Below are 17,880 nucleotides of genomic sequence, written 5' to 3'. Positions count from 1 at the left end.
CCCCCCCCCCCCGTGTGTGTGTGCCTGCCTGTATTTCGTAGTGCACACAAGGGACTCATAGGATGACTTGGGAGCTGATCTTCTTTCTTGTGGGTTCTGGGATGAGGCGCAGGCTACCCTGTGTGCATGGGACATGCTTTTGCACAGATTTCCTCTGTGCTCAGAGAAGAGGATAGAGAACCTGCTTTAGTGTGTCACCTAAGTGACTGGAGTCACCACTACTGAACTAGGTTTCTCTGCTTTAGAGGGAGCTATATCTTCCACTTCTACAGACAAGAGAAAAGGCACACACACAGTGCTACACTATACAAAGCAAGTGCACATTAGTTACTATAAAATACCTCTTTTCAAAAAGTGAAAATTTTCTTGGAGTGAATATAAAATTTTATTATATTTGTGTTCTGACTTCTTAATTCAGTCACTACTCAGAATTGATATTTAAGGATAAACTTATTTCTAAATTAATTTTAACAGGGTAGGGCCATAGCTTGGTGGTATACTTTTGTACCATGCATGCAGCACTATTGATTCTCTGATACCACACACACACACAAAAATAATATCAGAATTTTAGGATATGGATCTTGACTATAGACTGAGATCATGTTTCCATTTAATAATCACTGTTTCCAACATCCGGCATGGGAAGTTCAAGTCAGTTGAGAAGGTAAGGCTCTATCATATATAGTTTTGAATATGGACATCATCTCAGAAGCAGAAAACAAGTCACTTTTGCACACAGTCTTGTCTGAGAAGCAGACATAGGCTAGAAGATGATTTCATCAGGGAGTTTCCCTTAAACCTTTAGGAACTTCTCTCAAGCCATGCTTTGTTTTGTCTTCCGGTCCATTTTGTGATGTGTCCCCATCACTCTGGTATGATAATGTCACAGGAACAAAGTTACTACAGTACTCCTCCAGGCACTCACAGAAAACTTAGAGGGACCTGTTTTATCAATCAGTGCAAAGAACTGTCCTCCATGATGAACATGGATCAATTGTGATTCCAGTACTGTAAAGTATCAACAAATGGTGTAAGGGACCACTGTTGTCTTATAACAGTTTGATAAGTCAAAGGCCATTGTATTCAGAGAAAAATTTCAAGTGGAGAAATAAAGATTAGTGAGGCTTTATTCAAATGACAAGAAAAGTATTCACAAAATTGTCTTTAAATTCAACAGTTTAGAAGTAACATTCAGCATAAATTTTCCTGTTAGTACACTTCTGTTTTACACACTTTCAATGTTTAGCTTTTGTCTGGGTTATATTCCTTTTTTTCCAAAAGCTCTATTTTCAAAGTTCCTGACAAAGAAATAATACATATGTATCTGTCAAAAAAATTTTCCAGTTTTATCTTAATGAAGTAAATGGAAATTTCAGTATTCCTGCTGTGATGTCTTGCTCAGATCAACTTGCCACAGTTAATGACAAGCAGTTTCTAGTGTGTCTCATGGGTTGGTGGGGTGGCAAGCTTGCCGTTCGTCCCAGGGAATCTGACTGGGCAGAAACCGTCATAGAAAGCAGCTGGATAATTTTTAGCAAGAGCTTTGGGAGAGCATATTCTTTGACCTGGTAAGCCTTCTTCTGAGAACTCCAGCCAAAGGGAAATCATAAGAATTGCTGACAAAGATTTGTGTATGAGGATCTTAATGGAGGTGATGTTTATAGTATTTGTTAAAAATGGGAAATAACCTGAAATGCCAGACAGTAAGAGAATGACCAAAAAAATGATCATATCAAGTATGCAGCGTAGTCATAGAAATCATGCTTCTGGAACAGGAAAAGACAGGATATCGAAAGAAAAATTTTAGCATATGGATTTGTTTAAATTAATTTTGTTTTAATTTTTATAAAACCACATAATTATATGTATTAAGATGCACAGGAGAAAGTTTCATGAACTGGAAGGAATGCTAAAAATATATAAAAATATACCCAGCACTGTCTGAGTCTGTAAATACTGGAGATTTTTTTTTTTAATACTCATCATTTAATTCTTGCTTCAAGTACTTGTAATTTATATTGAAAGACAAACTATTCTAGATGTTCTCGTGGCTATGGATCGAGAATCAGATCCATTTCTGGATTCAACCATAGATGTTTCTGATTAGTGATTGGTGAGGCAGAGAGTTGAGCTGCGTATATAACACCTCTACCAGAAAAGCAGTAGTGCCTTAGTTGTGGTCTGTGGTGCTGAGAGAGCTTGTGTGAGGTAATTTCCCCAGATCCTGTTGGCTCCCATAAGTGGGGAGTTACATCATCTTGTTCTGTTGATGGAAACAAACTATTGGAATCAAAGGCTAGATGGTACCTGTCATTTGAACACACAGTGTGAGAAAAGTAACATGGGGGAGTAAACACGAAGAACGTGGAATCTGAGGGCTTTTTCATAAGGAGGTGTTATTGTAGCTTTTATTTTTAACCCAACTTGAGATTTCTTATGTCCGGTGGTGCCGTTTGGATGCAACAGGGATCTTTCTACCTTTGAAGACAGAGAGTTCCTCATCTCTAAAATGGTGACATGGCTGTGGTGACCCTTGTCAAGCTGTGGCCTAGAAGGTTTTAGCATAGTCACTAGGCGTGTGATGGTTAAGATTAACATTGCAGTTTCACATTGCTTTTTAGGACTTTTCTCATTGGATGGTAAATCTGTTGATGGAGCCAGGAAACAGTTCCTGAAATTATTCAGCATAAGTTTAATCTACCATCTACATTAACAGCCAACAAATACTTGAAGACGGCTCTCATGAATTTAATAACTGCTTTCCCTGTGGCTTTTTTTTTTTTTAATTTCAAGAATAGAACACAGTAGACCATAAAAATGAGTGTTATCATTCTTCCCTTGGATTTTCTATGTAAATGTTGCTTAACATTTAAATGGTGCTGATTATAATTTGAGATATTAACAGATATGCCATTGTGTCCCTTCTGTTATTGTCTGTAAAGGAGGTTAAACACTGTATTAACTTCTGAGTAGTGATTTACTGTTGTTTTGTTAGAGAAAAATAAAAAGAGAAGTAAAATAATATAATTTGATATTGCCTTTGAGACTTTTATGTTTGTGGAGCTCTTTATTTCCCGACTCAATTTTTTTTTTCTTAAAGAGCATAGATGTATGTAAATACAGCATCACACAAATGCGGAGTTGTTCTTTCTTCCTGGCTTATGCTGTTGTGTAATATTGCTCTATAACCATTAAGCAGCTGCTCTGCCTCAAAGATGGGCACATTTCCTTTGGTCCATGAAGGGAATTTACTCGGAATCTCTCCAAATTACTTGAAGATATCTGGCCTTTGCATGAGCTGTTGAGATTTACAATAGACCGTGTTCCATGTGAAACTGTGTTTCTCTAAGTCTCCATAGCCTGGAGGCTACCATAGGTTTTATGGCCTCAGCAGTACCCTGGCATTTTGCTGAATCTCTGACTATATTATTGCAGGGTTCTAGGCCCACTGTGAGAAAGATCCTTCCTAGTTGTTTGCCCAAGTATTTGTGTTCTGACTACGGGAGCAAGCACTTAGTCATCTAAGCGCTATGCCATCCATTCCTTTCTGTGCCTGACTTAGATGACTCTTGTTCAGCGCAAAGGTTGTGCTGTATATAAAGACACATGACATGCCACCACAAAACTCAGCTCCCAATCACCTGCTTCTCACCTACCCCTAGCCTTTGGGCTCAGTGACAGGAAGCATTATTACTGCTGCTTGCCAATGTTCGCTTCACTCAGATCTCTTGATGTGCTATGTAGGAGCAGAGCTCAGTGGATCCTAAGGGAGTTTCATTTTATCATCTGGGTTCTGATATATTTCCATTAGTTTTCTTAATTTTGGTAAAAAACAAAATAAAACAAAACTTTCATTTACTTGTAGATTTCAAGCCCTTATCACGGAGGAATCCTGATCACTTTGTATTTGACTGCCTGTCTATCTTGCTGTGTAAAATCAGCCTCAAGGGGGTTAATCCCTCCCTTGTGATTAGGCTCAGGGTGTCTCCATACCACCTTTTTCTTAATCAATGTGACTTAGGAACATGTAGAGCCATAACCACTCCTAGTTATAATGAAAAAAAAATCAATTTAGGGTGACACCTACATTCTGAGATGTTGTGTATCATGTGATATAATTCATGTAAACATACTGAAATGTTCAACACTTATTCACTTATTCATTAGTTTGTGTGTATGTGTGTGTGTGTATGTGTGTGTGTGTGTGTGTATGTGTGTGTGTGTGTATGTGTGTGTGTGTGTGTATGTGCTGGATAAGACTCAGGTTGTCAGGCTTGGTGACAAGTGACTACGTAGCCATTTAAGTGGTCCTCTTTCATACATCTATTTTGCAATCATTTTTATGCTCTTGCTTGAATCCTTCCATTATTGATATGAACTATATGCTGAAAGCTATACATTAAAAAATACAGCAGTGCCAGAACTGTAATCTGGCCTTAAGTGTTACTTTTCCTATTATACCCCAAAGTCCAGCCTTTTAACACTGTAACATGTCATCTGCAAATGTGTTGGGCCACATTCATAGCTATTTTGGGATCCATGTGTTGCAGACATGCCTGTAACAAACCCCTCAGCAAACAAGTTCATGAGAGAGATGGAGCCAGTAGAAGTACCCATCGATTTTGTGCCAAGTATAGCTATCTTGTTATAAGATCACTAAGCTGTTAATTTATGACCTTGGTTTTAAAGGCTGAATTTTAAAATACTGTCCTGGGTTCGTTTAGTAGTTACTCTATATATAGGCCAATGAGTCAGTTGCCCAGGGAGATATGCGGAAAAACAAAACCTAGTCACTCCCCTAAATAAAGGAACTGATAATCCAACAAAGAATTTAATACTTGGAAACAAATATCTTGGAAAATCTGAATGTGTAAAGTGTAAAATCAGGACTAAGGAGGTGTGATGTGAGCAGAGAGGATCAACTTTATGTTTGCCAGAGAGGGTCAGAGGAAGCAGAGGATGGGGGTGGGGGCAGCTTCTCAGAGTGTGTTGTCATTCATCAGGACATGGAGAGTTGAAAGCAGCACGTACACAGGACAAGCTGTAGAGTGGAACAGTGATTGGCTGCAGAGATGCTAAATTAACTGGTGCATTTCTGCTTGGCATATTAAATGCATTTAAAGTAATCTTTAATAAGCTAGTCAACCAAACTACACCATCTACAGTGGCCTAGAGCATTAAAACATCTTTTTTTCCCATCCAGGAAAATGGAATCAATGCTATCCCCCCCTTTTTTTTTGTTTTGCATTTATGACTTCTAACACCTTATAGAGTTCTGGTTGCACAGAAATTTCTCAGTAATCTCTGAAGCAAATTGAACTTAGTGAAGAATTCATGGCTTAAGCAATTTCTTAAAATAGAAGTGCATCAGCTAGGGACATTTTGTTATTCTTATAGAAATATATATGTTTATGTAATATGCATAAACATATATATATATTTCCAGAGTAGCTACTAAGTTTGGGACTTCAGGCTTTATCATCAAATGAGACATTGTACTTCCTTTTTGCCTTCTTTTGGGTTTTCTAAAAGGGCGAGCAGGTTGAGTGGGAAGCCGCGCTCCCACGTGCTTGGCTCTTCACCTCCCTGATGCCGGTGCAGCAATCACTTCTTAGGCATTCTGGGTGGCTGAATTTTCTAAGTTAAAATTTTATAACTCATAAGAGGCTGCTAAGAATCTAGCATGCATGGCTCAGTGTTCAGGGTGTGACTCTGCTGGAAGCTGTTACAGTCGCACTTACATCTGACTACTGTTTATCGTTGTTTTGGGAGGGATCTCACTTTGTCACAACTTGAAGAGTCTTCTACCTCTTTTCCTTTGCACTGGGATTACTGGTTTATTACACTGTGCTTTCTTCTACTCTAGATTTAATGCTTAATCTTGCTTTGTATTGATAACAGTTCTAGAAGGTCGGTATTTTTTTTTTTTTTTTTAATCTCTCATTTATAGACAAGGAACCTGAAACAAAGTAAGGTCTACTCACTTGGCCAACATCTCTTAGCTTGCAAACTTAGGCCAGGGTTTGCCTCCCAGATCTTTCACTTGGTGGTTCCATGGAACTCTACACCCATGTGTCCTCTCCCTGTACTGAGTCTGATTCTTGGTCAGTTATGAAGCTGTGTGTGAAATCTAACCTCGTGAGAGATTCTGAGACTGGGGTATTCTGCTCTAGAAGTATTCTGCTCTAATATTGTGAGCATTTGAGACTTTTATGTTTTCCTTGGGGTAGCTTAAAGTTAGCTCTTCACAGTCTTCCTACTCTCATCATGTACGCTTGATAGAAATAAGAATTGTAAAACTTCTGGACACCATGCGATGAGCTCCCAAGCAAGCTAGGGTTTCCTCGAGGACCTGAACCGTGCCTGGGTCCTCTGTGGACTGTGTGCCTAGATTCACTGCATTTGTAACATCTAGTCTTTGAAAAAAAACTGAGGAGAGGAATCCAGTAGTAGGATGAGTAAGGAAAACGTTGAAAATTGGCAAAGAAAACTTAAGGTTCACAGATTTAACTTGGTACAAAGAGGGACTCACTGTGTCCCAAGGTTTGTTTTTTTGTTTGTTTTGTTTGGTTATTTTGTTTACATAATCTTTTTTTAATGAATGCTATTTTATTTATTTTTTAAATTGGATATTTTATTTGTTTACATCATTTCAAATGTTATCCCTTTTCCCGGTCTCCCCTCTACAAACCCCCTAACTTATCCCCCCCTAACCCTGCTTCTATGAGGGTGCTCCCCTACCTACTCCCTCCCTCACCACCTTAGCATTCCTCTACACTGGGGCATCAAGCCTTCACAGGATCAAGGGCCTTCCCTCCCATTGATGCCAGATAAGAGCCCTTCAGTTCCTTCAGTCTTCCCCTAACTCCTCCATTGGGGTCCCTGTGCTCGTTTTAGTTTGATTGTTGGCTCCAGGCATCCACGTCTGTATTGGTCAGGATCTGGCAGAGCCTCTCAGGAGACAGCTGTATCAGGCTCCTGTCAGCAAGCACTTATTGGCATCAGCAATAGTGTCTGGGTTTGGTGTCTGCATGTGGGATGGATCCGCAGGTGGGGCATTCTCTGGATGGCCTATCCTTCAGTCTCTGCTCCATTCTTTGTCAAGTTTTGATCCTCTGTTGAATGGCCCTGGAACAAGGCTGGAAATTCTGGTAGCAGCAGTTCACTGTTCTTTAATCAGGGAAGGATTTGTGAGGGAATAGTGTTTGTTTTTGAGAGATCTTTGAAGCATTTCCACCAAGGTGCTAATTGTGATGTGGTTATGGTTTTCCTTTTCTTTCTATCTCCTTCCCCCCTCTCCCGTTTTTAATAGGTCCACTGGCTTTCCCAGTGTTGCAGAATGAGATGCATTCAGAATGTGTCCCAGCCTTCCTTCTCTATGTCTTCCATGGCAAACAGGATCCTACCACTTACAAATTTAGAAAACTAATGGGAAATTCCATGGGTTATATATGTTATTTATATTTCTTATTTTTAAGAAAACAGATAAAGTTTATATTTGGGTTCTATTCTTACTTGTCTTTAGAATAAGCATCCCTGGCTTTTGTTCTAGTCTAGAGAACAAAGTCTAGAACTTAGTTGGGATCTTTACCCTCTGTGTATTCTAATCAGTTCTCCTTTGATGTTTGTTTTCAGGGTACCTCGAGGACAGTTTTGTAAAATCCGGAGTCTTCAATGTATCAGAGCTTGTGAGGGTATCCAGAAGTAAGTAAACCCCTTTCTTACTACACAAGTACACAGGATCATTAAAATCCTGCATATTTTGAGTCTTAAATATGGTGTGAAAACTGATTACTTAAAAGTTTCTGAATTTTGATCATCAATAGGAGGAGAGGACCTCGGCCCTGTGAAGGTTCTGTGCCCCAGTGTAGGGGAATGCCAGGGCCAATAAGTGGGAGAGGGTGGGGTGGCAGGCATGGGGAGGGGGGAGGCAACAGGGGTTTGTTTTTGTTTGTTTCTTTGTTTTTTGGAGGGGAAACTGGGAAAGGAGAAATTTACATGTAAATAAAGAAAATATCTAATAAAAAAAGTTTCTGAATTTTAAAATTTACGATTTTTTAAAAAAATCTTAAATTTTCTAATAAAATAACCAAATATATTACCTAATTTTGTAAAATATTTCCATTCAGCTCATCCAAGCTTTGTGTTGTATAACACTAATGTTTAGGCCATTCTCATTGGTCATCATATTGGTATCCATTCAGTTCAGTCCTCTCTGTGACCATAGATGGGCATTTATATCAAAGGAAGTGTGATTAATTAAATGTACCCTGTGTTGTTATGATAACCCACATAAGTTTCCTGTAGATAAGTGCTTTTCAGTTATAGGGATTTGGTGGGGGTTGGCGGTATACAGGATATACACACTCACATGCAATGTGCAAAGGGATGCAGAAATTAACTTTGCAGATTGTACTCAGATATAGATAGAAAGCATTGTTAGTCCAAACAATGTCCAGTTGTTTACAGCAGCCACCTCACCTGAGGTACCATTTTTGGCCAGCGGGATTGGGTTTTTCTAGGGTAAACTCACCTGGCTGGCTCCTTATGCCAAGGAAAAGCTCTGTTGATTAACCAGCTCTTGGTTTTTGCTAGTATGAGCAGACACATTCAAGATGCCAGTATTAATTGCATTGATGACATAAAAGGAGGTGACTGTTTTCCTCCCGATCCAGTCTTTTATTTAAACTGTTCAGGTCACCTTGAGGGCTATGTTTTGACTTCATGCTTTGATAGAAAGTATCATGGCCTGGAACTGATATCATTTAGATGATCCAGTGGCAAGTCCAGAGAGGCCTTGGTTTATCTTTATTACCAGTCCTCATGTGCACACTTCTGTAATCTCAGTACTCCAGAGTCAGAGGCAGGAGGATTGCAAGAAGCTTGTAGCCAGCTGGGCTACATTGCTAACTCCAGGCCAACCAGGGGTACAATCCCCTTTCTCAAAACAGAGCTCAAACAAGCAAACAAACAAACAACAACAACAAAACCCTGCTTTTTCATTTGTATCAACTCCAGAGTTTATGAATAAGGACCACAACCAACTGTAAAGACCAGACATAGTGAGCTAAGAATGTTAAGACTAACCAAGCAGCTGTGGAGTCCTGTTTGGGGACTCTTGTCTCTCAGCTCCCAGGAGACTGACTCTCTTTTGAACTATAGTTTCTCAAGTAACTCAGATTTGTGAACTTTCCAGAAAACAAAACAAAAACCAACCCACAAATTCCCACGTTTATCAGAGAATGGGACATATGGTCATTCAAGACCTTATATACCTTGTCTCCTCTGCCAGGATTTAGAGTAGATATGGGTGTCATGGGTTCATCTGCTTGGGGGTCATTGGGATGACAGTTAAATACGTGTCTCCCAAAAGCTCTAGTTTATGTATGTACTTCAGAAGAGGCTTCTGATGGTCTAGTCCATCGTTCAAGGCCACATGTGATTTTCCAGAAATCCCCTAAGGAAGCAGGTATTGAAAGTTGTTCTTTAGCAGAGATATTGAACTGTGCAGCTATAGAGCATAGGAAACCTTGCCCTCTTCTTAGACCATTTTACAAGCCCCACGATGGATTTTGTCCTTCTTATAAGAAGGGCAGTAAAGCCATCCGTCAGAAAGGATTAGTACCCCACTACAGACAGCATGATCCAAAGTATATCAAAAGAAAGCCACTGTGGAATCTTCAAGAGCCCATTTTAAGAAATGGGAATTTCAAACATAAAATATAAATTAAAAAATACCTTTTCATAACATTTCAGAAACAAGGTAAATTTTAACATGTTTCGCTCATTTATTCTTAATTTATACTGTCATTTCTTAGAGGTTTTTAAGCTGTGTGTCATAACAAACATTACTGATTTGTAATTAGTACATTAATTATCCATATTCATCCCTTAGCTAATTTATTCAGCAAACATTTACTTCCTCCTCCATATGTAAATAGATGTCTCTGTGATCCTTGAAAGTTCTTTTCTCCTCAGTGTTTTAATATATTCACACTATAATCTTGTTTACACAGTTGAACTTCATTGTTTATGAAATTGGGGTTTGTTAAGTCAAACTTCAGCACATAAGTTAAGTCTTATGCTATGTGTTACAGGTTCTGGCTTCTTGATTCATGGCCTGCCCTTGGTACTTTCCTCTAGCATTTTACTGTCACGTGACCTACTAATGTGCATGCTGACGTTGGCTAATGAAGCCGTTGCATTCCAGGAATCACTCTGTTGAAGGATATTATCTCCATTCTAAAAGTTGCTTCTGGCCTCTAGCCTTTAGAAACTCAGGTTCGAATGAGTATGGCTTCTAGAACAAACATTGGCATGCCATGGCCAAGGTTTGTAGCTTTTGGCTTTCTTAAAGCTCTGTCTAGAAGAGGCGCTAAGAGTCATGTTTCTATCTGATTTGGGCTCTTCCGGAGGATTAAAAGCAGGAACACCTGGCAGGCTTACTCTTCTCAAATGCTCTCGGGTTGCTCAAGAATCTGTGTATGGTTTGAAGTTTTTAGTTATGTTTATTATTATTATTACTTTCTTTTCAATAACTTTACATTTACTGCCAGAATGCATTCTAAGTTTTTCAGTTTTAGGTCTGGGCCTCACAATGTATCAATGACTGGCCTGGACTCAATGTATAGACCAAGTTGTCCCTGAATTTATAGAGATCCACCTGCCTTTGCCTCCTGAGTGCTGAAATGAAAGACATCCATTATCATACCTAACCCTGAAGGTTGTTGTTTTTCTTCTTGTTTTGTTTTGTTTTGTTTTTTAATTACCATTTTACTGCATACTATACCCAGCATGCTTCTGGCCAAGTGAACTGTAGTCAATCCTAATGCCACTACAAAAATGTATCTAAACGATACAACCTGTAAGGTTCCTGTCAATTTTATCAAGACACTGTCAAATAACTCAGATTTCTGAAGTGGCCAGAACAAAGAAAATGTTCAGTAGAAAGTAATGCACATGCGTATTGGGGACTTCAGGCAACTTGCCTCTTCTGGCATCTGCTGGATTAGGTAAGGGTATAACCAAAAGATTGCTGTCATATGTCATGCACCTGGACTCCACAGGAGGGTCTAACTCTGACCTGAAGCAGATGCATTTCTGTTCTAGGAGGCAGGAGACTGTTCACATCCTATGAGGCAATCAGCTACCTGGTTCTAACACATACCACACTTCTCATATGACATAGGCCACCATTATACAAATACATTTTAAGTCATGTGGTTACTATGAATGAAGTAAGAAATTCTACATTTTTTAAAACTTCTGGCATACTTCAGGCCACAAAATACATCAGTACTATAACTGTCTAAATAATTCAAATAGCCTTTACACTTAGGCTAAAGATATTTTTTTCTATAAAGAAGGTTCAAGTATATCAAATAATTTAAACACAGTGATTAAAATCTGAACAACTTAACAAAAGACAGGGGCTCCAGTTTTAGAGCTGAGACTCTTCCTGGTGTGGAGGTGCTGTATTTTAGTAGAGAGAAATTCTGTCTACATATAGTCCTTGATTAGTTCTCTTCAGTAAAACACGTGCCTTTTATTTATACTTGCCTAAGAACATCTAAAGTTAATCTTGGACCAACAGATATTAAAATCCAATCAAATTGATAGAAAATACATCTTAATGCTACTACGAGTTCTGGAAGAGAAAAAAATTCTTGAAAATTAGTGGTCATTTGTAGTTATACATTCAGCTGAAGACAGTTAGGAGAGGCCGTGGTAAGGAGATTGTGTGTTCAGAGTGGATTTCAAGAGCTCTAAAAGTCTATCGCCAAGTCTCCTGAACACTTTCGATAGAGCTACTACTGAAGGCTTGAGGGTTCAGCTGGCCCAACTCACTGCCCCTTGAAACCAGCTGCCTAGTTCTCCTCTAATGTTGTTTCTATCCTGACTTTACTTCTATAGTCACATCAGCTTGGAAAAGTCTTTTTTCACTACCTTGATTCTTCTCCAAAGTCTACTTAATATATAGGGCTTTTCCATAGTCAGTCAGTCAGCCTCTCTTTCTCTCTTTGTCTGTCTTTGTCTCTCTGTCTCTGTCTGTCTCTGTCTCTCTGTCTCTCTCTCTCTCACCATTCATGTCACTACTGTCCTCTCTCTCTGCAAAATGTATAGAATACATTGATTATGTTACTCATTGGGGAAGTTTTATTGTTATCTAAATTTCCCAGGTATTTTAAAGTTTGCTGAAGTGTTTTGTTTTCTCTGAAAACTGCACTGTTTGTTTATTGAAGACAGATGTATCTAAGAATATTTAATATTCATTGCGATGCCTGCTTGCTATAGACTCAGGCACTAGCCTGTCTGATTTGTAGCTTGCTCACCTATCTGTCTGCCTTCCCTTCCTTCCTTTTCTCCCTCCCTCCTTTCTTCCTTCTTTCCTTCCCTTCATCTATATATGTGTATGTATATATGTATACATATATATATATATACATGAATGTTTATATTCACATGTGTATACATACATAAACATGCATGTGCAGGCCATATGCCAACATGTGATCTTCTATCATCCTTTACCTCGTGTTTTGAGGTAGTGTCTATCATTGGACTTTGCTGCTCAGGGACTGCCCCCAGCACGGGAATTACAGGTGCACAGACTTGGTTTTCTATGGATGTTGGGAATTCAAACTCAGATTCTGTTTCTTGCACAACAAGGACTTTACCCATGGAACTGTCTCTTCAGTCTCCAAACAATAGCTTTTTAAAGAATAAACTTCCAGCAAGTAGGTCCATTTGTCTGTGCCTGCCTTTTGCATGTTCTTGAACAGTTCCATATTTGCCAACGACTCTATTTTATCAGAGAAGGATTAGAGAGAAAATAAAGGAAGAGAGCTCACCTTTGATTAACACATGTGCCAAAGACATGATGCTGGGCTGCCTCTGTTCCCATTGTTTTATCCCTAATAATTGTATGTGCTAGCTTTTTATTTTGTTGTTTGGAAAGTGAGGGACACTCTGTATAAGTGACAGGGGGCTTGGACTGAAAGTCTGTCTTTCTCCTGAGATTCTTAACATATGGAGTGAAGGTGCAGTGAACATTTCATTTATAAAACCTGCCTGCATGCGTATTTGCAGAACACCTTGGCTTTTATTTCATACTCATAAACTTTACTTATTCCTGCCACAACTCAAGATTTACTTCAATCAAATTATGCACATGGTGGTTTTATGTTTGTTTATTTTGTCTTGTTTGAGACATGGTCTCACTCTATACATCAAACTGGCCTCAGACTTGCTACATAATTCAGTCTGGCCTTGAATTCTCTAGTCTCCTGCCTCAAACTCCCTAGGGCTGGCATTACAAGTGTGTGCCACCAGACATTGCTAACCATCATGTTTTTAAATCTATTTTAGTGTTGATGTTAAAACTAATACAGGATAGTAAGCTTTATTTGTGAAAGTCTGATGTAGTTCAGTGCAAGCCACTCATTTGGTGCTTAGTAATAATGATCATTTGTTCTGCTCTGCCTACATCTACAGACTGGGGATACATACTATACTGACAGATATAGTGACCAATCATATGGGAGAGTGAATGAAGATGATTGGGTATTACAATCAGGGAAAGCGGTATCCAGGTACCTAGTGTGAGTGTCTGGATTTGACTTGAGGTTTCTGGGTCTTATCCGCAGCATTCAGGGGATATCAAATATTGCCTGGAGCCATGAAAAAAATCAGGATTTTATATTTGAACAGAGGTAACAATGAATATCACTTATAACCTTTCTTTAAAACTAATTATTCCTCAGCACCCATAACCCAGGGAACTGGAGTCAACTTCCCAATCGGAGAAATTCCCAGCCAACCGTACTATCATGACATGAACTCTGGTGTGAACCTGCAGAGGTCGCTGTCTTCTCCACCAAGCAGGTAATGACAAAGATGTTACGCATGCTCTCCCCCTTTGTGCAGTCAGACAGGCCAGTTAAGAAGGCAGATAGGTATTCCGCTGGCAACACACACACTTCAAAATTTTGCAGAATCATTTATTTTGATATTCTCGCACCGGGTGTAGTTGCTGTCACCTTTAAAGTCTTTTTTTGAGGGGAAAATGAAGTGATACTGGGAACTGTAAAGATGGCCCGGGGTCAAGTTCACCTGTTGCTCTTCCAGAAGACCTGGGTTCCGTTCTCAGCACCCATATGGTGGGTGGCTCACAACCATACAGAAACTCCAGTGCCAGGGAATACAGTGCTGTTTTCTGATTTCCATGGACACCAGGCATACACATATGGGCAGAGCATACACACACACAAATTTTAAAAAAAAAAAAAAAACCAAACTTTAAAAAAGCGTAAGTGATATCCTCATAGAGGCAAAGGGGAGGGGAGGATGGCAGGTTTGCAGGGGGGAAACCGGGAACGGGGATAACATATGAAATGTAAATAAATAAAATACCAATTTTAAAAAAGTGCGAGTAATATTGCTGCAGCAACCCTCACGCGTAGCCAGTGCATCCTGGTGACTTTCCTGTATTACGCATCTGCACTTGGGCCATGGGGAAAGACCTGTGCTGACAACATATGGAAGCATTCATATGGAATAAAACATGGAAAAAGATGTCATTCCCCTGGCCTTAAAAGTAAAGCCTGATTTGAGTCTGCAATATTCAATTATTTGAGGTTCTCTGACTAAATCCGTTAACTCTCCTGGTACCAAGGAAAGCACTAGCCGCTCTGAAACTGAGTTAGCCAGCCGGTCTGGCGACGCTGAAGAATGAGGGTGCCTGCCTTTTAGTTCTCTGCTCACGTGTTTACTTTCTCTGACACTCTTGTAATTTTGATTCAAGGTAAATATAGAGATAGAGGGGTATTTTTATTTTTTCCTTTTTGGGTTTTGCCTTCCATGTATAAAGTCCTGCTGCGTTTCTGCAGCATTCAGTATATCCACAGACTAGCACAAGGATGTACACAAAGTCCCCCCCAAAGCATGCATTATGCTTATTTTTAAAAATAAAAGACAATCTGGAAAAGTATTTTTCTCGACTTTTTCGGTAATGAAAGTTAATTGCCTCTGTGGAAATATCCATATTTATGTGTTTATAAAGTAAGGTCGATTTTATAACATTTATAACCCAACTGTATTTTCATGTAATTAGATTGTATATCAAGATAATTGGGTTTATTATCACTAAAATTATCTCTGATTTGTTGAAGTCCTAAAAGTGCTTTGGTCTTTTTAAAATTTAAAATGGGAATTAGGATTTTTGAATTTCCTCCTGTGGATCCAAGCGTTGTAAAGCACAGGTCTTTCCCCATGGCCACTCAGTATCAGATCCGGTGTCTTTCCAAATAAGCCCAGCCTAAATAAGCAGAGCCTAAAGATGTTTCTTTCTCGTTCCTTGTGGAAATAATTCCTCCTCCTTTCTTTGTATACTTCTGCTGACTCGTGGTGGAAGTGAATGACATTAAAAGGAGAATTTAAAAAACATGAACACTCTCTAAATTGGACACTTTGATAGGGACCAAAGAAATAATATCATTTCTAGTAAGCTTTGTCATGGGGAGAAATTGTCATGCTCAATCATGTCAGTACTCCAGGGATTCCTAGCCAACAATTAACCCAGTGTATCCACAAAGAAACTGATGTGAACAGGCTTCAAGGGCTCGGGCATGAAGTGCCCTGACTGGGAGACCTTCCTTCTTCCTGGCGTGACTACTTCTGTTCACTTTTCCTGGATAAATTCACTGAATTTGTCCACATTTGTCTCCCTGTTTGTTAAAAATGGGAGCTTAGTATACATGTATTTTTAAAGATAATCTACAGTTCCAAACTTTGGTGACATTACAATTGTTAATAGTGCATAAAGTCAATCCAGGAGGTATTTTGTGGTTGTTGCATATGAACACAGGTACCATACCGGTCAGAATTCTTTTCAAAAAGAGGAAGTATTCATTTTTGAGTCAATCATTAGCTGTTTACTGGGGTGTTGGTTGAAGCATACCAAAGTAGAGTGTCTCAAACATCACTATAGCTTTTAATCTTTGTAGCAGATGCCTGCTTTCCTTCGTAAGAAGGAAGTCCGATTATTCCATTCAAAGTATTTTCTTAAAGTACACCACTTGATTTGTCAGTAATCATTTTTCATGGTTGAGCTTAAGAATAAAGGACCTGGAAGGCCAATCTCTTTAAGGAAGATCATTGTATACTTACTTACAACTAGTAAAGTTCTAGAAATGGTCTTCATGTTATTAATTACAAGGTCAGCACTAATAATTAATATTTAATAAGCATTTTCAAACTGCAAGCCATTTAACTGAGAGCTTTATAGGTATTAGCTCACTTCATCTCTCAGCCAAACTAGGTTTTATGATTTCCACCTTACAGGTGATTAACTGAGCTCAGCTGCATCAAGGAACCTGCTACTGGAGCTAATAAGTGGCTGTCCAAACATGGGATCCCCGAAACTTTTCCCTGCCCAAATCCAGTGCCTTATCTCCAAACTAACAACAAAGTCTTGCACTGTCTATGGGTGTGCTGTGCAATGAACAGTATTAACATCAAAGACACAAGCTAAATCAGTGTATCTTAGCAAAATTTGCATATTAGCAGAAAAGACACACTGAGAGTTCACTTTTAGTGACTACATTTCTCTGAGGAAAAAAAATTGAAAAGAAAACTAGAGCAAACAGTTTTTGTCAGGTAGGCAGAGGGATAGGTGGCACACACAAAAGATACAGAATACATACTATTGCACATGTTCAGTATTCCTGTGGATGTCTGGAATACCCACCATTCTTTCAAATTAACTCTTTAACTTGGGTTTCTGTGAGTTATTTTTCATTTTAAAAATAAATGCTACAATCTTCCCAGAAATGGCCACTAATGTCTTCATTATTATATTTTAACAGCAAAAGACCCAAAACTATATCCATAGATGAAAATATGGAGCCAAGTCCTACAGGAGACTTTTACCCGTCTCCAAATTCACCAGCTGCTGGAAGTCGAACATGGCACGAACGTGATCAAGGTGGGTAGGGAGGCACCTCCCAGGGCACTGGAGCCTGTAGCATTGCTTATCTCATGTTGCACTTAGTTGCTGTTCCTGAGAACCAGTATGGACTAAATGCAAAATAATTTCAGTAATTATTTTAAAGATAGTTTATGAGAGTGATCACATATTATCAAAGTTACAGAAGTCCCGTTTTAGTATACCTTTATGTTCATACAAAATAGTCTCTCGGGGCCTGCGATTATGTATGCAACTGACTTGGGTCCATCAACACTGGACAGTAGAGTCTTGACAGAGTGGCAAGTTCAGATTGCACAAGCCCACATCATTTCCTCTGTGAGTCTGTTTGGAGGAGCAAATTTTAGGCAGTTATCAGGTAGCATTCTCACTTACAGGAGGCTGTAGTTTCTTCTGGAAGTGGGTGGCACACAGATAACAGATCAAAGTATAATTTAAGAGACTGAGTTTAAGTTAATCTATTTGCTTCCTAGGTGGACCTGTGTATGACTTGGTTGTAGGATTGTTGAGGAGAAGCATAATTTTATAAAAGTATGATTTAGCTTTCTGGGATCTGACTTGGTCTTTATTCTTGAAATGCGTTGGATCTCCTCTATTATTTAATAAGACATATTCATGCCTTTCTATACAATAAGGAGATAGTAAAGATGTGGAATAGACAAATCAGCTAATTACAACTGTTGTTGGTTTGTCTGTACAGGTGTGCAAACAAATTTTTTGTCGAAGCATCATAAAATGTATTTGTACATTTTTTAAAATCAAATTCTGTGTTTAAAAATGTAAAAAGGATGTGTTTTGCCCTAATGGTTTTCAGCCCAGCCCAGAATGTAGGATTTTTCTTTTTCTTTTTTCTTTTCTTTTCTTTTCTTTTCTTTTCTTTTCTTTTCTTTTTT

General features: G+C 38.9%; 1 protein-coding gene across 7 annotated transcripts in view; it reads left to right on the top strand.

Annotated features, from left to right (window-relative positions):
- Window positions 1-17,880, top strand: part of Nfib (nuclear factor I B) — a 219,664-nt gene that overhangs the window by 139,985 nt on the left and 61,799 nt on the right. For all 7 annotated transcript variants that reach the window (XM_031377750.1, XM_031377749.1, XM_031377748.1 and 4 more), the window contains exons 4-6: window positions 7,639-7,707; window positions 13,767-13,887; window positions 16,869-16,987. In XM_031377750.1, the coding sequence (XP_031233610.1) occupies window positions 7,639-7,707; window positions 13,767-13,887; window positions 16,869-16,987 (309 nt within the window). The remainder of the gene's footprint in view (window positions 1-7,638; window positions 7,708-13,766; window positions 13,888-16,868; window positions 16,988-17,880) is intronic.

This window comes from Mastomys coucha, unplaced genomic scaffold (assembly GCF_008632895.1).
Source record: "Mastomys coucha isolate ucsf_1 unplaced genomic scaffold, UCSF_Mcou_1 pScaffold18, whole genome shotgun sequence".
Classification (NCBI taxonomy): Eukaryota; Metazoa; Chordata; class Mammalia; order Rodentia; family Muridae; genus Mastomys; species Mastomys coucha.
The sequence above is the reverse complement of the archived record's forward strand: the minus strand, read 5'-3'. Positions and strand labels throughout refer to the sequence as shown.